Source organism: Bison bison, unplaced genomic scaffold (assembly GCF_000754665.1).
Source record: "Bison bison bison isolate TAMUID 2011002044 unplaced genomic scaffold, Bison_UMD1.0 scf7180017864215, whole genome shotgun sequence".
Taxonomy (NCBI): Eukaryota; Metazoa; Chordata; class Mammalia; order Artiodactyla; family Bovidae; genus Bison; species Bison bison.
The window spans coordinates 2120050-2142489 of NW_011494787.1; the positions used below are offsets into that span (position 1 = coordinate 2120050).

The window sequence follows — 22440 nt, forward strand, 5'->3', positions numbered from 1 at the left end:
ATATTTGAATGGGAAAATCACAGAAGAGTGTGCTGGAGGAGACTTTATTTATTTATTTATTTTTAGTATTTATTTATGTACTTGGCTCTGCCAGGTCTTAGTCACAGCATGTGGGATCTTTAGCTGCAGCATGCAAACTCTTAGTTGCGGCGTATGGGATCTAGTTCCCTGACCAGGGATTGAACCCAGGGCCCCTGCTTTGGGAGCCCAGAGTCTTAGCCCCTGGCCCACCAGGGAAGTCTTTGGAGGAGACTTCAGAAGCATGCTGTGTAGGTGGGCTTTAGGAAATGGGCCTCCTAGGCACAGATCCAGGGCACAGGGCACATGCCTAGGCTATTGAGGTTCTCCTGCTTAGAGAGTGAGCCTGTGGTTCCCCATCAGATAGGCGAGTATAATAATACTGCCTCACAGGGTTGTCATGAGGATGCAATTAGTGGGTGCGTGCGAAGATGCCTGGCACAGAGCTGAATCTCGATCGTGCTATTTTTGCATGTGTCCTAAACAGATGTGCTGTCAAGTAGATGGAAGATGCAAAGGTAGATGGAGCATAGGCCACGTGGCCCTAATGCTGTGGCGTGTTTTATTGTATGTATGTTTCTCTCTCTTCATATTTTGATGACATTGGTGTTAACAACAGAGAGGTATTTTTAGCCAGCTGTGTAGGGTGGTGATGCTTCTGGTCAGTGAATGACTTGAGTTTTTGAACTCAGAGGTCATTGTTTTCTAGGTCTGTGTGCCTGTCTGTCACCAAGTGAACTCAGGCCTTGAAGAACTTTTCATAAGCATGGTTAATTGAGCTGATTTTTATAATTCACCGGCATTCACTTTTTGAATGTTTGTGTGTGTATCATTTGTTTGTATCGCAATGAAACTCAAGCATAATTGCCAACATATAAATATTTAAAAATAGTACTTTGTTAAGGACTAAATGCTCCTTTTATGGTTGGTGTCAGTCATATATTTTAATCGTGAAAAGTCAGTGAAAAGAGAAGTCGAGCTAGACTCGTGGTCTGGGGAAACCTGGGAGAGTTCATGGGGCCTTCTAGATTCCTCTCAAGACCACTTACTTACCCTCTCAAGGCCGTCATCTTTCTTCTTTGGTTCCCACTTAGTACCGCCATCGGAGCACTCAGGGACTGCTCCACCTCACTGCCCTGACCATCATGGAGGGTCGGGAAATCCTAGGCAATTAGCCAGTCAGGATCAACAAAATACCAGAATTTAAAGTAAAGACAGGATCAGTAACAGCCCTGTGCCCAGCCATACTGGAGTCTAAGACAAAACAAAAAATCAATACTGATCCTGTCTTTATTTAAAATTGAAATTTTTTTCATTCTGGATTTTTTTGGCCATTATTTGCACTTAAAAATACATTAAAATGCTATGTATCTTGATAATTGAGTTTTTGAGCACTTGTATAAATTTCATGCCCCAGGCTGTTGCCTCACTCTCTTCACCCCAGTCCCAGTCCTGGTTTTACCCCAGGGGCAGAAGAAATTTTGTCCCCGTGGATTTTCATTCATTGGTCGATTTTGCTGTGCTCCTTCCTGGTTGTTTTAGGAATGGAAATACCTTCGTAATATGCCTCCCAGGTTTTGGAGCACAGGTTTTTCTTTAAAAATAAACAACAAAAAGTGTGTTTTGTTTTGTTTTTTTCTTTTAATAATTTAAGAAAGGTAATATATGGTCATTAGTGAAAATCGGGAAAATAAAAGGATAAGGAAGAAAGTAATCATCTATAATGTCATTTCTCCCAGGTAACTCAGTCTTAGAAAATTTTTTGCATATTTTTAATCATCGCATTTTGTTTGTTGTATTTTCTTCTAGTCTGTTCACAACAGATATGCATTTTTACATAGCTGTTCTTAATAAACTCAGAACTTTGTATCTTATTCTTTTTATTGAATATATTGTGCACATTTTAACATTAAAAATGTTCAGTATTTTAATGGCTATGTAGTATTCTCTTATATGAACAAACTTTCATTTTTTTAAACCAAATCTTTTCTTATTGGACATCTAAGTAATTTCCATTTTTCATGCTATAATTTTTTTCATCGTGAGCATTTTTGTACACAGTTTGTGAATATTTCAGAATATTTCCCTAGGATAGATTCCCAGAAGTGAAATTTTGGAGTCAAAAGATCTATTGGGCTTTTTATACATGTTTCCATGTCTCTTTCCAAGCAATTCCAGCTGACGTTCCTACCAGGAGGTATGGCTGCCTAACTCAGACTGTTTGATATAGCTTGGGGAATACTCAGCTCTCATTTTTTCCCTCCCCTCAACTTTATTTGAACTGTAGCCTTAACAGAACTGGATGCTTGGGTGGTATCCAGAACTCTTACTTCCCGTTTGGCTGGATCTGTTCTTCAGATCTCTCTCCCTTCTTTGTTGGGCATAAACATCTTAGAACCCTGTGACACCTTGGTTTCTCCTGGTGTCTGTCCAGGCTCCCAAGTGAGTGAGCACTTTCCTAGTTAAGCTTCAGGTATTTTCCCCCTAGGCTTCTGGCTGCTCTGCACTGACCCCATAGCCTTTTCCTTCAACCCTTTGATGAGATGCCCCCAAGACTCTGATTATTAGAAGACTCCTCTTTCTCCCTAACCCGTATTGCTCTGTTCTGTTTTAGCTGGTACTCATTATTGATCTAATTGATAAGCTTATGCTATTTTGGTGTCTGGACTGTTCAGACTTGGTCTCTGCTTCAGTGAAGCTTGGTTTCTTTATGTTGTTTGGCTCCTGGGTCTAGTTTGATCTCAGCTGTGGCCAAGGAGCTCGGGAGCTGGCCATCCCTGGAACTTAACAGCATCACTGTAGTTCCCACTGAGAGCCAGAAACTGACTCCACAGCTCTGTTTCTCTGCTGGGTTTCCCAGCTCCCACTTCCTTTGGAGTCCCTCACCAAGTTTCTCTTTTCCCGCTGAGGAATGTCTTGAGCTTTCAGGTCTTCCCTGGGGCAGAAGGGAAGGACAGTATGGTGCCCGGGCAGATTTCTCTAATGTACAGACAGCATTTTCATGTTGGGCCAGAGCTAGGGTGAGACACTCACCTCAGTGCGGAACTGAAGAGAGCACCCAAAAACAGTTGTCAACAGCAGTGTTTTAATGTAATATTTAAAAGATAAAAATGAATACAAGAGGGACTTCCCTGGTAGTCCAATGGTTAAGAATCCGCCTTGCAATCTAGGGGACGTGGGTTCGATCCCTGGTTAGGGAACTAAGATCCCGCATGCTGCAGGGCAACTGAGTATGAGTGCCCTAACTACTGAGCCCACGCTGCAACTAGAGAATCCATGTGCCATGACGAAATATCCTGCATGCTGAAACTAAGACCTGATGCAGCCAAATAAATAAATATTTTAAAATAAAACCGGTATCAGTTTAATGGTGCTGTACCTAGCTGTAGGTGGCACTAGTGGTAAAGAACCTGCCTGCCAACGCAAGAAACTCAGGAGACAAGATCCTTGGATCAGGAAGATCCCCTGGAGGAGGGCATGGCAGCCCAGTCCAGTATTCTTGCCTGGAGAATCCCATGGACAGAGGAACGTGGCAGGCTACAGTCCATGGGGTCACACAGAGTCAGACACGACTGAAGTGACTGGGCATGCATGTACCCAGCTGTACTGCAGCCTGAGGCAGAAGGAACAAAATCATCAATACTGACTTTGTCTTTTTGTGCCTATAGCAAGTATCTCACTCCACTCACCTTAATCTCAACCCTGGCTTTACACCAAAGGTAGAGGAAGTTTCCCCACGTAGGTTCAGTGCATTGTGTGGTGCCGGGTCCTCCAGGGCCCTGCAGAGACTTAACCTTCTTGACAGGCCTCCCCAGGGTGGTCCATGGCTGGGCTCTTCTTTCACTTAATGTGAACGACTCCACCCTGTCAGTCTGAGGACCCCACTCCGTCTGAGAACTAAATCCTCTTCTTTATGATTGCTTTCTGATGATCTCTGGTAAAAAACCATCTCCTCGGCCTCCCCAAGTAATGAGTGCTTTGAATGCTGGGGGGTCTTATCTCCCCAACTCCCCAATTTCCTTGGTCTCTGAGCCCAAGGAAGGCTGCAGCACAGACCATCTCCCTTGTTCAGGCGCCCTGTATCTGCCCTTTCCCAGATGGATTTTCATCATTTTCTTACTTAGAGCTTTGTATGTTAATGCAGCTTCTGTTTTCATGTAAATCTAGTTTTTTGCTTGTTTTTTAAAGTATTTATTTATTTCACTGTGTTGGTCTTAGTTGCAGCATATGAACTCTTGTTGCGGCATGTGGGACTAGTTCCTTGACCAGGAATCGAACCCAGGCCCTCTGCAGTGGAGCATGGAGTCTTACTGGATCACCAAGGAAATCTCTAAATCTAGTTTTTAATTTAAGAATTCTCACTCTTCAAGTATAATTTTTAATACTCTGTTCTAACACTCTGTTCTGGATGTTTTCTATTAAAGGAAACTGTATGGTTAAAATTATTAAAATTTAGATTGTATCAGAGCTTATGTGTTTTATAAACATATTGGTGCAAGGTGTCTTAGGGTCATTGGGTTGCAAGGAACAGAAATTTAGTTCAAATTAGAGTAAGTCAAAAGGAATGCATTGAATAAATATAAAGGAACCTTCCAGAACCCAACAGCAGGAAGTGAAGCTGGATTTTGTGAGTACTGGAAAGTTATCAGGTGTCTCTGCCCATCTCCCTCCTCTTGGAGCCTCATAGTCTCGAATTGCAGCTTCTTCCAAGTGTCTGCTCTGATGTCTTGCCCTTTTTTTTTTTTTGACAAAACATTCTTCTCTGATTATTTGTGAGCATGGGTATGACTGACAGTAGCTACCAGCCTGGTCCGCATGGTTGTCCCACACTGTCTTGATTCCAGTTCCTAAGTTGGTACTCAGATTCTCAAGAGAGAGTGTGTGGCTGCTGCCTGATCCTGGTCCGGGTAGTGATGGCCAGGAGGAGGCAGCCATCTGATGTATCTGACCATCATTTCAGCATGGGGTATAGCATGTGGTAAGCTAGGCCAATGTGTTTCCTACAGTGAATAAAAATAAAGTAAAATCTTTGCCCTGTAAGTGAAAGATTATAGTCCTCAAAGACTGGTTTGCAGACAAGTGGGATATAATCAGGGTTAGAAAATAAGGCAGGGATGGGCATTCTGTTAGGTCAAAGTTCACATAGGAGCTCAGGTTTGAGTTGCACTTGGACTAACAGCTACTCGTTTACTAATTAAAGAGAAGGCAGGCATTCCAGATACAGAACATGAGCAAAAAGCACTGAGGCACTAGGGGACACCGTCCAGTCCCTCAGCTCTGTGTGGGCTCCAGACTCTCATGGGCCTCGTCTGCTACATTAAGGGTAGGATTTCATCTTGTAGGTGGTTGGGGCTAGAGGAGTATTGTCAGCAGGGAAGTAGCATTCTCACATTGCTATTAATTTATGAAATCTCTATTAATCATCTATTGTGTACCAAGATGGGCTTCCCTGGTGGCTAGTGGTAAAGAATCCACCTGCCAGTGTAGGAGATGCAGGTTCGATCCCTGGGTCAGGAAGATCCTCTGGAGAAGGAAATGGCAACCCACTCCAGTATTCTTGCATGGGAAATCCCATAGACAGAGGCTCGCAAAAGAGTCGAACACGACTTAGTGACTCAACAAGAACAGCAGCAGCAAACGTACCAAACACTGTGCTAGCCCTGAGGACTCCAGGAGAAACAAGAAGCTCTTCTTGCCATTTTAATTTTCTTTGGTGACTCATTTTTCAAGTGCCCCACCTAGAGAATAATGTGGAATGTTGTTCATACACTTGAATAGTATTCAAAGTCCTAAGAGCCCTGTTTAATGATAGCCTTAAAGTATACATAGTATACTTTATGAAGAAATACAAAGTATCATATAGTATATAATAAAGTACTATGGTGACATAACAGGTCTTTCTGCCAAGGCAGAAAGAGTGGTTCCTTCTTTGCTTTAGCCTGTCTCCTAGGGAGATGAGCATGTCACAGGAGGTCACAACACACTGTGCTGAGTGCAGCAGTAAAAGTACAGGCCAAATGTGTGATAATGAAAGCCAGGGGGATAAAGTAATTATCCTCTAATTTAAAAAAAAAGGAAAGAAAGCCAGGGGGGCAATTATCAGGGAAAGGGAAGACTTCATGGAAGAGGTGTTATTTTAGCAATGTTAAACTCCTTTTATCTAGCAGAGGATTGGGTCAGAATGTTCTCTGCAGAGGGAATGACATGCAGCAAAAAAGTTCTAGTTCTGAAAGCTTGGTGGTAGAGGAGAGAGCATGGGAAGATAGATTCTGGGCGAAGACAGGAAGTACTCAGTTTATCAAGGTCTAGAGCATATTTTGTTGGTGGGAGTGTAGAGTGGTACAACCACTTTGGGAAAAGGTCTGGCAGTTTCTTCTAAAACTAAACGTACACCCACTCAGTGGTGTAGCCCTTGTACTCATTTGTTTTAGTCGCTAACTTGTGTGCGATTCTTGCGACCCCGTGGACTGTAGCCTGCCAGGCTCCTCTGTCCATGGGATTCTCCAGGCGAGAATACTGGAGTGGGTTACCATTAGGTATTTACCCAAGAAAAATAAAAGCATATGACACAAAAAGACTTGTAAAAGAATGCGTTTAGAGTTTTGTTCATAATAGCTCCACATTTGAAATAACCCAAATGTCGATCAATAAGAGAAAAGATACATGGGTCAACAATAAGAGCAACAAACTACTGATACCAATATAAACTTTATTGGTACCAATATAAAATTTATTATGTTAAATAAGAGATCCTTACACAAAAAAGCACATACGGTATGATTCCATTTATATGAAGGTTTAAAGTTGATAAAACTAGAAGTAGATTGCATCTATGGGGGATACGAGGGTGGGATTATCTGGGAAGGGGTTGAGAGAACTTTCTGTGATTGAAAGGTTTTATATCTTGTTAGGGGTTTGGGTTACTTGACTGTGCATTCATCAACACGTATCCAATAATATACTTAAGATTTATACATTTCTCTGTAAGTAGATTTTATTTCTACCCAGCCCCTCCAAAAGAACTGTAAATTCTGAATAGTAGTTAAAGATATGCTGAAGTGTTTAGGGTGAAGTGCACCAAGGTCTATACCTTTCTTGGAAATGCATCAAAAATATGAGTTGATGATTACATAGACAGATGATAAATATGTGATAAAATAAGTGTAGCAAAATGTTAACAATTTGTAGACTCTAGGTGGTGAGCATAGGGAGGTTCACCATATGAAAGTATGATCTTTTTGATTTTGCTGTGTGTTTGAAATTCTTCAAAATAAAATGGGGGAAAATATAAAGATTCTTAGCATACTGCTGCGTTCAGGAAGTTGGTCTTTATTCTGACTTTGGGAAGTTAATGAATCCTTTTAAGAGGGAGGAGTTTTTAGATACGAATTTAAGACTGGAAAGAGATCCAAGGCATGACACTAAGAACTCTATTTTAGTTCCGATAGGAAAAGAGAAGCGTTTGAAGGAGTGTCAGGGGTGAAAGAACAGTGTGAATTCCAGAGAGATTTAAGGGATAGAATTGTTAAGACTTGGGTAATGGTGAGAGTTGGGGTGGTAAGGAGATTGGGAGCTGGTGCACAGGTACTGGGGAAGGGGTCTAAGACCTGGGAGCTGGTGGACGGTGATGGGCAGTCCAGTCAGACATCCTGAACTTCAGAAAAAAGGCTTTAGCATGAAATGAAGTTGGAATGGGCTGTGATTAACTGTTGGGAGCTGAGAGAATGTCACCCTGCTTTCCAGGTTGGGGACTTGTCTCCCTCATAACCAGGAGGGTCGAGGAGATTAGGGTGACCTGGACAAAGCAGATGTGTTTGAAAATCAGTTCTAATGAAACCAAAGAATTGAAAACTCTTCTATTATGTACCTTTGATGTCAGTACCTGTCCCAGGAGAACAAAAGACACAGCTTAGCCTGGCTACTGAGCTCAAATCACCACAATAGAAAATGCTCTTTCTGAAACAGAGCTGGTTAACCTGATCTTACTCTGAAAGCACAAAATGCAGAAACTGAAGTAAGCTTTGAAGCATGAAGTTAGAATGGAATGCTCTGGAATTAACAGTTGGAAGCTAAAAGAATGTCAGCCAAACTTTGACTTCGCAGTTCTTTGGAGAAAGTGGGCGAGTAACACACATGGAGTGTTGGTGGAGGGACCTCCCTGGTGGTTCAGTGGTTAAGAATCCTCCTTGCAATGCAGGGGATGCTGGTTTGATCCCTGGTTGGGGAACTAAAATCCCATATGCCTCAGAGCCGCTAAGCCCACATGTCTTGGCTAGAGAGCTCCTGTACCGCTTACAGAGCCCACAGGCTCTAGAGTCTGCGCCCTGCAGTGAAGAGCCTGCACGCTGCAGCTGAGACCCAAGGCAGCCAACAGTAAAATAAGTATTAAAAACAAAGTGTTGGTGGAAATGATTCGAGCTGGGGCTTGGGTGTCTGTGGTGGGGGCTGACAAACCTGGGCACAGATTCTGCGCCCTCTGGCCGGTCCCAGCTGCTCTCCAGGTTTGCACACCATTTACTAGAAGACAGCTGGCACCGATGGCTTGAGGGAGGGCGGGGGCGAGACAGTTCCTGCCCAAGAGGCTCTTCACCTCTTCAGCTGAGGGATGAGGCAGCAGTGGGCACGGGGGTTTTGATTTCTTTTCCTTCTCAACTGAAGAGGGTTTTTCTTTTCAGCTCAAGTGTTCTTTTTAAAAGAAGGAATCACTCATGGAACAAGTGGCACTCTGACAGTGCAGAGGTTTCTGTAGAGATTGCACCTGTACTTGTTACCCCAGAATACCATCCAGTGGGCTTTGTCTCAGAGGACCCATCGTTGTGCTGGGCTGTGCACTCTGGTTTTGCTCTGTGGATGGGCTGCCTCATCACCCACGGACCTTCTCAAAATGTGTCCCTTCTTCCCCTTGCTAGATTCTAACCTCCTGAAAAGCTGGCACTGTGTAGTGTGTCTCAGTTTGGTGTGGTGTGGGCTTTTTGGTTTTGTTTGCTTGTTTTTGTTGGTATCCTTAGGGTGCTGGGCAGACACCTGAGGACTGCTTATGCAGCGGGCACTGTGCTTCATGACACAGGCCACAGTGAGATAGTTGTCATCTTTGTCCTTGTGCAGTTTACAGGGTTCAGGGAAAGAAGCCATCAAACCAGGAATTAGCTACCTAAGTATTGAATTATGCTTCTGATACGTTCACAAGGAAAAGAGGAGGGTGTGTGTATAATAAGGTATGTAACCTGATCAGAAGAGGAAGGGAGTGGGGACTGGGGCAGTCAGGGGAGGTTCATCAGGGAGATGACATCGAGCCTGAAACATGAAGGATGGCTCGTGGGAGCTGCTCAGGCCAGGAATGAGGTGAATAGGGCAGAGGGAGGGATATGCATAGCCGTCTTTAGGTAGCGTGGAGCACAAGCAACATGTGGGAAGAAAACAGGCAATCATGGCTGGAACAGAGTGAGCAGTGAGAGGCTATGATGTGAATGAGGCTGGAGAGAGAGATCTCACTTCATATCATGGGGTGCTTTGCGGGCCATGTCAGCCTTTGGAGTTTCCTTCTAAGGAGGGCCAGAAGCCACGTGGATTTTCAAACAGGAGAATGATACTCAATTTCTGTTTTTATAAGATCACCCTGGCTTGTAGTATAGAGAAGAGAAAATGGCTCAGCATGACCTGAGGATATCAATGAACAAAGACCTCAGCCCTGCTGATGTCTCTCACCATTTCTGCATTTGCTAGACAGCTAATGCCATGGAAATAGTTCCGACAAGACGGCCGGGTGGCTCTGGGAAAGGCCCTTGTCTGGTCGATCTCCGATGGTGACAGTCCAGGCCCAGTGTGCTCTGGTTTTACGTGCAGTAATTCACAAGCCTCTGCTGTGTGTGAGCCAACCTGCTTTCTTTCTTTCTTTTTTAAACTTGTCATTTTACATTGCAGAATAGCCAAGTAACAATGTGGTGATCGTTTCAGGTGAGCAGCAAAGGGACTCAGCCATATATATATGTATCCATTCTCCCCAAAACTCCCCTCCCATCCAGGCTGTCACATAACGTTGAGCAGAGCTCCCTGTGCTGTATACAGTAGGTCCTTGTTGGTTATCTGTTTTAGATGTAGCAGTGTGTACATGTTCATCCCAAACTCAACTATCCCTCCTCCTAATTTCTTAAACTCTGACCTTTTGTTCCACACAGGCAGGTACCTTCTCTGGCAGTTTTTGGGGGATGGAGGAGAATTTTGCCTAGAGAGAACCCCCGAACTGCAGATGTTCCCCAGTTGTTACAGTCCTAGAAAGGAAGAGCCAGCTGCCAGCTGCCCCGTGTTCAACCTGGGCTGTGGCTGTGATTGGGTTCTGTTGATGTTTCTGGAGCACTGTCAGAGTTTGCCAGTGTCTGACTGTGCCCACAGCTCCCGATGGGGAGAGAGGAGGTTGAGAACCCCCAGTCATCCCCCATCTGGGTGTTCTTTCTGCCTGGGGCAGGGACTGCTTTGACACGTTCCCCAGAAGGAAGCTGGCACATGGCGATTTTTAATTTGAGGCGAGTTAGGCGAGATTGACGTTAAAAAAACAAACCCCAAGTCCCCACTGAAATCAGTGTTGAACAAATGCTGCAGATTGACCTTTTCTCCTGCAGAATCTTTGCTGTGCTCCTTGCCATCTGTTATAGAGTTTAGAAAACTTTCGTTCCTTCTGAAACTTTTGGCAAAATGTGAATCAGTTGTGGATGGGTGTTTGTCAACCTCTTGGTTGTCACTCCCTGCGGGAACTCACAGACACTGCACCCAAGTTCTCCCTCCCACCAGGCCGGCGAGGGAGGCCAAGCCCTGGGCAGGTCCCTTGCCTTTCACCATGTCTTTTCCCATACCTTCCCTGGTAACGGAGGTGTCCTGTAGGGTCTGCTGTGGGGAGGGAAAGTCAGCAGCGAAGGAGAGTGGACAAAGTCAGGGCCAGGAATTGGTGTGCCCGGATTGCCGCCCTCTGGCCCTTCCTCTAGGTGGCAGCACTGGGAAGCCACTTGGGCTTTTCTCTGTGCCTCAGTTGCCCAGCTGGTCAAGGAGAGTTGGTCATACATGTCCCGCTACTTCACAGGACTCTCGTAAAAGTTGAAGTTGGGCTGTCTCGTTCAGTCCTAGCCTGGAAATGGGTTTCCTTGACTTGCACAGGGGTGAAGAGCTTTTCTACAGTTGTAGCCAGGATTTGAAAATCAGGAGATTTCTCCTAAAAATCGAGCTTCTTTTGGAAATCAAAAAACTTGGCAGCCCTCAGCCCACATTCCTCCATGGCAACAGCTGGCCTTCACTGAGAAGCCACCGCCTCATGAACGGGGTGTGCCCTTTCTGGTTTGCCTGGGTCCGCCCCTGCTCATGATCTCCCATCAGCAGGCTCCCTCTGAACACTTTGTTATGCCTGCACTGTCTCCCTGCTTTAGATGGTCTGTCTGGCCCCTGTAGGTATTTGAGTTTATGCCCTTTATCTCAAGAAGATACTCCAGATTTAAAACTTGAATGACATTCATTTAGATACCACTTGTATCTACCATAAATACAGAGGATTTGGGTGGGGAGGAGGTAAGGCCAGACAACCTGTATTCATCATGTCCCTCCTATGGATATGATGGTGTCTCGCCTGTCATTCGGTCCTCCCCAAAGCTAAGAGGTGAATCTCAGCCGACGTTGAAAGGTGAAAGGATCGGGCCTCAGGGAGACCGTGGCTTTCCTGAGCCAGGGTTTGAACCTAACCTGCTGGACTCCACAGGAATACTCCACGGTCTCAGTATAGAGTGGATCTGGTGGCCCTGCCCCCACTCCCACCTCTGTAGCTGCCTGTGCACATATGTGTCAGTGGTAGGCTTGTAGGTAAAGGCTGTTTGTGTGACTCACAGTGCTGTACTCCTTACCTTTATATAGGGATATGGAATATTCTTTGGGTTTTTTCTCCTTTAAAGCAGAGTTTCCCCCCTTTTTTCAGAATGAATATTCAGCAGATAAAAGGAAGCTGTATGTAGAGCCACTGCAGCATCTCCTGTAATCCTAAGTCTCCGAGGGACCCATTCATTTAAATACCACTAATTTGGTCTTAATTTCTGCAGTTGAGGAAATGGAGACCAAAGAGATCCAGTAACTTATCCAGTGTTGTCCTTTCTTTTATATCTCCTGGGTTAATACCACTTTAACTGGATTCGCTCTCTGATTATTATTTGTTAATTAATTTTTGGCTGCGCTGGATCTTCATGGCAGTGCGTGGGCTTTCTCTAGTTTTGGGGTAAGGCACTACTCTTCAGGGGCGGAGGGTGGACTTCTCATTTCGGTAGCTTCCCTTGTTGTGGGGCACGGGCTCTAGGCATGTGGTCTTCAATAGTTGTGGCGTGGGCTCAGCTCTTTGGAGGCATATGGAATCCTCCTAGACCAGAGATTGAACCTGACTCCCCTGCACTGGCAGGCAGATTCTTATCCACTGTGCCACCAGGGAAGTCCTCTCTCTGTCTGATTCTTCAGTGAAGCTTCAGAAAGCTGTTTTATTTTATGCTAGCTTTCTGTTAGTTCCAAGAGAAACTGCATTAAGTAAATAGCAGTCATTGGGTTAAACCTTATTTTGAAAGAGAAACACAGAACGTGTAGGGTAGAGAAGTGGAGGACGTGAGCAGAGTGTGGGTCTGGGTGAAGTTTCCCTCATTGTAGTTTCCTCTGGCTCTGGTTTCTGTTTCCTTTCCTCTCACACAAGTGGAAGCCATTCCTCAAGGTGTGGATGGGACCCATGATAGGAAATGAAGTTTCCTTTTACCTTCAGGAAATAAGCAAGCCGCAGATGTTGGTAACCCAGACTCCAGGCTCGATTGCTAAATACCCACCAAAAACCTCTTTGGCAGCAAATCCAGAAACCCTGCCTCAGCACCATGATGGGCTTCTTTGTTTCACGGTCTAATCATTCTCATTGTCTGCCCAGCTGTTCCCTATCTCTGTGCATATCACTGCTCAGATCATCAGTTTGGTGCTTTCCTTCTCTTTTCACTCACCTTCCCTCCCCATCCCTCACTCCTCCTTGCTAAGTGGAGTCACTGGTGTCTTAATTCATTCAGAAGAGCCCCCAGGGCCTGGTACCACCTAGCATGATTGCTTATTTTAGATAAAGCCAGGAGCTGTACTACAGTTACTTCAAAAGCCCCATTGCCAGTGTTGAATAGCATAATCAGGCTCCTTGAGAAGGTTCTGTTTAAAAGATTTCAGTCCAGATAATGATGTTGATGACCATGATCTCCTGTTGATATTAAAGTTGAACAAGATTTTAGCAATTATATAATCCCCTCTCTTTGTATTACAAAGGGCTTCCCTGGTGGCTCAGATGATAAAGAATCTGCCTGCAGTGCTGAAGACCTGGGTTCAATCTCTGGATCGGGAAGATCCCCTGGAGAAGGGAATGGCAACCCACTCCAGTATTCCTGCCTGAGGAATCCCATGGACAGAGGAGCCCGGCAGGCTAGAGTCCAGGGGGTCACAAATAGTTGGACACGACTGGGCGACTACACTTTCACTTTTTCTTTCATGTATTACAAATTCTCACTTTCCTTTTTTCCCTCAGAGATAGATAGCCATTTCTGTCATCTTTGCCTGAGAGGTAGAAGTCCAAGTTATCTCAGTAATTTCATTGGTGACTCGTTGATACTGTGCTCATTAAAGCCTTTTATCAGGACAGTGGTAGGAAGCAGGTAATCCTGAAGTTGAAAGATAAGCGATCTATTGGGAAATGCAAATTAAAATCACAATTAAATATCACTACACACTCAACAGAATGGCTAAAATAGGAAGACCAATAAAACCAAGTGTTGGTATTAGAACAGGGTCCATATTTCTCTCTGCGTGTGTGCTCAGTTGCTCAGTCCTGTCCAGCTGTTAGAGACCCCATGGACTGTAGCCCACCAGGCTCCTCTGTCCATGGGATTTTTCAGGCAAGAATACTGGAGCGGGTTGCCATTTCCTTCTCCAGGGGATATTCCCCACCCAGGGATCTAACCCGAGTCTCTCATCTCTTGCATTGTGACAGGGCAATAATTAACTTGAGTTGTATAGAAGCTGCTCCTTTACATGGACCATATACTTTGGTTTTCCACAATCTCCACCACTCTCTGTAGTCTTTTCTAATCTCTCCTCATTAAGCGGAAAGCTAATTCATTTTTGAGGACTCACTATGTGTCAGGCACTGTTCTTGGGCATGAAGATACAGAGGGGAACCAAACACAAAACCTCTAATTCATATAGTGAGTGGAAAGTACCCATCTGCATCATCAGAAATTAGAGGGAGAAAGTGAGGCCAAGAGTACTGTGTATTTTAGGGAAAGTGGGAGAAAGCATGTTTCTTTGTGGAAATAAAAATATTTTTGGATTTAAAATGAATTGGTAAAAGTGAGTCTGTCAAAGTTATCCTGTCCTGCCTCTTTCCCTTACCTCACATAATGGGTCAGATCCTTTTTCCTGTTACAATTCAATACATCCACGAATTTTCCTAAGAAATGGATTTCAGCAAAATCCTGAAGATTATCTTAGTGTTTTAAAAAATGCCAGTAGGCAGAGCGATTGGCACAGGCTCCAGTGGGCAGACTGGCACAGGCTCTGCTGAATGTTAGCTTTTCTTCCCTCTGTGCAAACTCTCCCCAGCTCAGCTTTAGATTTTTCCATTTAATCAAGATGTAGGGATGCAACTCAGTCTTAGGTAAGCACCTCTCTTGAAGCCTGATAGCTGCCTTCTGTAATCCCCATACCCTCTTCAGCTGTGGCCGAGCCTCTTCTCACCCTGATACGCGTGGCAGATGTGGGCCTGTGGTGAAGAAGATTTGTGCTGTTTGCGCTCTACCTGAAATTTACACTCCTCTTAGTCAGCCATGTGGTGAAAGTGACTAACATCTTTAAACTGACAAATCCTATCAGGCTTCGATTTTTTCTTTTTCAAGATTTTTTTTTTTATGTGGATCATTTTTTTAAGTCTTTATTGTCCTTGTTACAATATTATTTCTGTTTTAGTTTTTAAGCCGTGATTTAAATGCTTCTTACCCGCAAGTGCCCATGTGACGCTAGTGGTAAAGAACCCACCTGCCAATACAGGAGACATAAAAGATGCAGGTTTGATCCCTGGGTTGGCAAGATTCCCTGGAGGAGGTCATGGCAACCCACTCCAGTGGTCTTACCTGGGAAATCCCATGGACAGAGGAACCTGGCGGGCTACAGTTCTTAGGGTCTTCAAGGGTCAGACACGACTGAAGCGACTTAGCATGCAGCACGTGCCTACAAATAAGCCCCTTAATAGGCATAGATGCCTAAAACGTGGTTCTGTTTGTGGGAAGCATAGCGGCTCATTTCTTTGTCTGTAGATTAATGTTGGTCACAGATTTTGAGAGTCTGGGCTGGCATTTCTCAACCAGTTACGCTTGACTGGATCCTGCCATAGGCCTTGGAACTGATTCTCCAGTCCTGTCTGGAAATGTCATCTTGCTACCTGGTGAAGAAAGCTGCACTGCTCCCACCTGGTGGCAGTTATCTCGAATTGCCACATCACCAGCCTGCTCCTCCAGGCTCACCTTGCCCTTTGGTGGTGCCACATGTCAGAACCCTAGGAACTGGTCATTCCCAGCTTCCGTTCTGCAGCGCTGTCACGTGTCTCCTTGTGATCTAAATGAGTACTGCAGTTTTCACTAAGTGGAAAGAACACTTTTTAGATAATTAGGACAATAACACTGGTCCAGGTTCTGCCCACAACTAGCCATTGGGTCCTAAAAATGTGGTTCCTCCCCCATAAAGCAAAATGCTAGGACTTAACACTCTGTAGCAGCACTGCTTGAAGAAGGAAATGGCAACCCACTCCAGTATTCTTGCTGGGAAAATCCCATGGACAGAGAAGCCTGGCGGGCTTCCATGGGGTTGCAGAGAGTCAGACATGAATGAGCAACTGAGCACAGCACAGAAGCACGGCTGGTGCAAAGTCTGCAGTTCTGTGATTTAAAGAGAAATTCAAAATCTGTAAAAGAAATACCTACCTGTATTGTTCACACAACAATTATGATTATGTGTGGAAATTGTATAATTTATCATTTATATTAATACTATTATTTTCTCCAAGTTTAATTGCTTATAAGAGACATCATGAATTTAATGGCTTTTGAGGGGGAAAGGGAAGACAAGTAGTACTGCATTAAATGTACATATTTATTAGAAGAAAATTCTGATCCTAAAAATTAAAATGTAAAAATTTGCATCTTAGAATTGCGTTCTTTTGCATGTGTGTTAGACTTCTATCTATTGTCGATGCATGCTAGGGTTTTAAAAATCTTTTATGGTAAGTACTCAAAATTGTAGAATTAAATCGACAGTTGAGCAGTATGAGTGGACTTTATTATAAGAAAATGAAAAATGTTATTGAGGTACAAAAATTAGAGAGATGACAGCTGAAATGAAAGACTGGATGGTAAATTGTAGTGTTTATCTGAGTACTGAAGAGCACCATGACAGGAAATACACAGACTTGCAGTCTCTGCTAAATCATTATCAAAACGCACATTTGGAACATTTGAGTCTGTTCAAAATTTTTTTAACACAGAATTATGTGTGTGCTTTATGAAAAAATGCAACAATGCTGCATGATTAAGGTTCTCTTTGGTTGCATGGAACAGAATCCTACTCAAGTTAATTTGAAAAAGAACAGTTATTATAAAGATACAACAGGAAATACTGAGAACATCGACAGACAGCTGCTGGAGGGCTGCTGGGTCTTCAAGGATTTCGAGTGGAATGGTTGGGACCCGTGTCTTATATCACAGGCCTGAGGTCTCTATAATCACTACTAATGGCCCTGTCTCACCCCAGGACTATGCCATAACCCCAGCTCAAGTTCCTGTACTGCTGACTTCTCTCTGTGTTCAGCTCCATCTAATTAAGTCATCACCTCCATGCAAAGAGGGCTTCCCTAGTAGCTCAGCAAAGAACAGCCTAGCAGTTTTTTTCAGTACCCAGGGTCAATGTGCAGGGTAGTACAAGCTAAGTTAATGCAGGTGTGTGAGCAGGCAGATAGACTAAGTCTGATGTAACTGCTGCTTATCCCAAAGCTTCACCTTTGATAGCTTTGCTGCACCTTATCTACCCAAACTCTTTTTAACAGTGGCACTGAAGGCCTCTGACAGTGTTTGAAGAGTGAGGTCAAGGTTAGGGGTTCTAAGAATTTGTGGAACACCAAAGTATAACCAGTTTAGAGCATTGAAGGATTCCTGTTAGAGTTGTAGTAATCTCTTTTAATGAATTATGAACTGTGTTTTAGAGAAGGGTTAGAGCAGACATTAAAAAAATTTGCCCAGTAATCATCATGCTTCCCTGGTGGCTGCTGTGTAGAGTAGCTCTTTCCTAACTGTGTCTGTGTCTTCTCAACGGCCCATGAAGTAGGGAGGGCAGAAGTAATCCTCCAAGTGTATTGTTGATTAGTCAGGGGATGAGGTGAGGAGGGATGAGAAGAAGGGAAGGGAAGGAGATTCTCGAAATTGATTGCCAACTATCTTAAAACGGTTTTTGAAATAATTTCCAAGCCTCTCTGTTTAAGTATTGGACTTAGGTGTTTTTTTTTTTTTTTCTTTTAAAGAAGTCCTTGGTTGAATCTAATCTCTTTAAGCCTCTGTTTTCTTCAGAGTAATTGTCTTACAGGGAAGAATATCACCTGGCTTCATAGGATTGTGGTATGAATTAACAAGAGCTCAGAGAGCCCAGGAGAGTGATTCCCTGGTGGCTCAGACGGTAACGCGTCTGCCCACAATGTGGGATACCCGGGTTCGATCCCTGGGTTGGGAAGATCCCTTGGAGAAGGAAATGGCAACCCACTCCAGTACTCTTGCCTAGAAAATTCCATGGATGGAGGAGCCTGGTGGGCTACAGTCCATGGGATCACAGAGAGTCGGACACAACTGAGTGACTTCACGACTTCACGACGACAGAGTGCCCAGGAGAGCAGTTGGAATGTAGTTGGTTCTTTTTTTTATCTTTTCATTCATCTGTTTATCTATTATTGTTCTGTTTTGTTTTGTTTTGTTTTAGATAGTTCAGGAACAGTTTTTCTGATTCTTGCTACCCTATCCCACAAACGATACCTCTGAGTCCCAGACTCTTAAGAATGCATTTTGTGCCAGACCAGCCCTAGGCCTAGCTGACGATGGCATCAGAACCATTAGCAGTGACATCAGCAGCCTGCAGCCTCATGGTCATTCGACTGACTTCTACAACATGACTTACAAGAGCTTGTGTGTGTGTTTCTCTCCCAGGTGGATTTGCCATCGTGTTTCTGGTGAGGACGAGCAATGGAATGAAATGTGCCTTGAAACGCATGTTTGTCAACAACGAGCATGATCTCCAGGTGTGCAAGAGAGAAATCCAGATAATGGTAAGGTTGCCCATCAGACTTGGGCTCACTTGTTCAAATGTTGGGGAGGGACTATGCCCTTTCATAAGAAAGCCCGGGGGGGTGCTTCTTTCCTTCCCTGAGATGACAGTGAGGCCTCACCCAAGATGGGAGTGAACAGCCAAGGGACATAGGGTGTTGCTCCTGCCTCAGTCATTCTCAGCTGGAGAGTTGAGGAGTAGAAGCATATTGAGAGAACTGACCAGTTTTCAGGTCAGAGAAATAGTTTGAGGCACTGGGAAAAACATACTTAACAGCTTGGTTCCCAGAATTATTAATAGTTACAGAGATCTGAGGTTGCCAACGAATCTCTTCTTGTAGTCTTATCATCTATCAGCTACCAGTCCTAGTTTTCAACCCTCTCAAGTCCTTCATCATTCTGTGAATGATGATGTAGTCTTCCACATCTTTGTATTTTGTCCATGTCATCCTTCCCCCCAGAATGCTTCTCCTTTTTCTTTCTTTTTTTTTTGCCTAGAAATGTTTATGCATACATACTCTGATTCCATTTATAAAAGGTTAAGAATAGCAAAAGTGACCCATGGTAATAGAGATCAGAAAGTGGCTATCTGGTTGTGAGAAATTCACTAGAAAGGGGTATATGGGAACTTTCTGGGCCACGGACATTGTTCTGTATCCTGTTTTGGGTAGTGGTTATGGCTGCACAATTGTCAGACCTCAGTTGGGCACCTTAAAATCTGTGCCTTTTATATATTAATTATATCTCACTTCATAAATCCTCAGTTTTCAGGATTTAGGTTCTTCTTGTGTTTAAAGAAAGAGACCCCATCTGTTAGATATTTGATGAAATATTTGTGGATGAAATAATGTGATTTCTTGAAATCAAATGAGTGGGTTTAGAAGAGAAACAAGATTGGCAATGAATTGATTATTGCACCAGCAGGGTGATGTGTATATGGAAGTTTGTTGGAGTGTTCGCTTTCTTTAACTTCTGTTCGACATTACACATTTAAGAAATTTGGGTAGTCCTTTATTATGCCTTTGTGTTTCCTCAGTACTTTTGTTTGTGTCAGTTATGTTCCTTATCATGTTATTTTATAAGTAATTTAGAAAGTAAGTTATTTGAAACCAGAGACTTTGTATTCCAGTACATTGCCTAACATAAAGGAACTAGTTAAACTTTGGATGAAATGAATATATGAATAATGATTGTAGCAGACGCACATGTCACCTAGGGGTGATGGCTCCTTTGTACCCTGCATTTTAATGCTCCTGGTAAGCGCATTAAGAAAGAGGTCCAGAAAATGGGTGAGTGGCAACGTGGGGATCCCCCAGGCTTTGCTTGCCATTGTGCGACTGCCCTTTCAGTGGCTGCTTGTAGAGTAACAAGTGGTACAGCTCAGGACTTTAGAGAGCCTGGTGATATGTAGATTCCATAAAGCTCAAACTATTTGGGAAGAAACTGTTGACAGAAATAAATGTTGCTGTCATCATTGCAAAGCAAGCAAAAAAACCCCCAAGGCTGATAGACATATAGTCAGGGCCGTGTGGATCTGTCCTCAGGCGCCAGTGTCCTCCCGCTGCCCGCCACTTGGCTCCCAACAGCCACGCTGCTGTGTTTCCCTTTCTCCACCCAGTGTTTCCTGGATGGTGTTCCTCCTCCCCCACCGCCCCTTTTCCTTGCTCAGCTCTCACACTCCACTTCCCCTCTTCGCTTCTGCTCTCTCCTCTGCCCAAAATGCCTTTCTCATTCATTTTCAGGTGTTAGAGTTAATCTCACTCTTTAACTTTCTCCCACTCATTCAGAAACGAGTTTGGAGGGCTTATTTTGTGCTAGGCAGGTGTTGGAGTAAAGCAACTAAGAAGTCGTGGGCCCCTTAGGAGCTCATAAATTAATGGACCTGATTTGGAATTAAATTATATGGTTCACATTCTGTGGCAGCCATGTATTAGCAATGAGAATTTGATTTTTTAGTTTATATTTTTCCAAAACTTGAACACTCAAATAATTGGAGTAAGCTTATTACAAAAAACATCAAGCAGTTCCCTGAGGGGTCCTCCTGTGCCATTGCAAGGTCCCCGAGACCACCACTTTTAGTGGGTTCTTTTGATATATTTCTAAGTAAAAAGCTGATGTTGCTAGTTGTTCTCCCTTCCCCGTCCATTTTAGGCGATATGTACTATGCAAAGTAAAAAGTTGGCGTTCTTTCATTCCCTACATGCCCTTCCCTCCAAATACTTTCATTATTCTCACTTCTATTCTTCCAAAATAGCCATAAGTTTGGCGATCTGTCATTTATGTTAATATTAGTTTTTACATTATTATGTAAGAAAACATTGTTTTTGCCGAATCTTCTAAGTGGACTATGATGACTATTCCTTTCTTTTTTTTCTCCCCACTGAAATTAATCATTGTCTTTTTTTTGTTTTTTAGGTTTTTTAAATCTCAGTTTTCTGTGTGCTTTTGCACAATTTCAAACTCTCCCCCAAGTTGTTTAAATCCTTTTAAAAATACTTCTGAACATGTTCTGTTTTATCATCCTGAGGAGATCTCTGTCAGTCTTCAGACTTGATGAAATCTGAGTTGGTTGCTCTCTAGGACAGTTTACTGTCTTATCTTGGGATTTTCTAGCCATTCTTTTTGCTTCTCTTTCTTGTCAGATTTGTCGCCTCCTCTTTTCGCTCTGCTTTCTCCTTTTGGTGGAACTCGTCCTCCAGGAGCTTCCTGATGTACTGTAGGTCAGTTTTTGATAACTTGCAGGTCTGGAAGTATCTTTGTTTTACATTCACACATGTGGTAGTTTGCATGTAAAAGTCTGGATTGGAAATAGTATCACTGAGATATTGAAAGCATTGCTGTACTGTGTTTTAGCTTCATTGTTGAGTTTGGGAAATCCAAAGTCATTCTAATACCTTGTCCTTTGGCTGTGACCCATTTTCTCTCCCTAGAAATTTGTAAATTCTTTGCTTACAGTGTTACAAAATTGATGATATATCTTGGTGGGTGCATTTTTTAATTTATTATGTTTGTTGTTTGGTGGTCTCATTTAATCTACAAACTCATATCTTTGTGTGGGGAGAATTTCAGTTGGTCTCATTTGATGATTTCCTTTTCTGTCTTCCTTTACTACTAGTATTTGGATGTTAGTTCTCCTGAACTGATTTTCTGACTTTTTGTTTTCTTTCTTCTATTTTTCATTTCTTTGTCTTATCCTTCTACTTTCCAGCAAATTTTCTCAACTTTATATTCAACCAAACTGTTGCATTTTTTTATATATCAGGCTTTTTAATTTCTAAGACCCTTCTTTTTGGTTTTGTTTGGGATTTTGATGAAGTCCAGTTCATTAGTTTTTCCTTTGGGGGATTGTGTTTTTGGTGTAACTTCTAAGAACTCTGCCTGGCTCTCAGTCCTGAAGATTTTATTTATTTACTCTTTTCGTAAGTGTTTACATTTTGCATTTAAGTCTGTGAGCCATTTTGAGTTAACTTTAAGGCTTGAGACTTAGGGTGAAGTTTATTTTATTGTTTGTGGGTGTTCATTTGTTGAAAAGGTGATCTTTCCTTCTTTGAGTATTCTTGTAAAAAATCAGTTGAGCTTATTTGTGAGGGTTGATCTCCAGACATTTCTCTATTTTCTGTTCTATTCCATTAATCTCTGTGTCTGTTCATCCACCAGCACCACGCAGCCTTGATTACTATAGCTTTATAATAAGTCTTGAAATCAGACTGATTCCTCCTACTTCTTTTTTTTCTGAAAATTATTTCTTAATTATTCTCATTCTTTTGTCTTTTCACATAAATTTTAGAATAATCTTATCTATATCTACAGAATGTTCTGCTATAATTTCATTAAACTGGTGTATCAATTTGGGGAGAAATGACATCTTTTCTCTGTTTAGTATTCCAGTAAATGAATATGGCACCTCTTTCCATTTATTTACATCTTTGATTTCTTTCATCAACATTGTGTAGTTTTCAGCATACAGGCCTTGTATGTGTTCTGAGATTTATACCTTGGTTTTGGTTTTTGTTTTGAGTGAATATAAATGGTATGGGAT

General features: G+C 43.0%; 1 protein-coding gene across 9 annotated transcripts in view; it reads left to right on the forward strand.

The window, feature by feature from the left end:
• AAK1 (AP2 associated kinase 1) overlaps positions 1 to 22440 on the forward strand; it is a 164811-nt gene that overhangs the window by 55093 nt on the left and 87278 nt on the right. For all 9 annotated transcript variants that reach the window (XM_010845305.1, XM_010845309.1, XM_010845308.1 and 6 more), the window contains exon 3: positions 18285 to 18403. In XM_010845305.1, coding sequence (XP_010843607.1) covers positions 18285 to 18403 — 119 coding nt within the window. The remainder of the gene's footprint in view (positions 1 to 18284; positions 18404 to 22440) is intronic.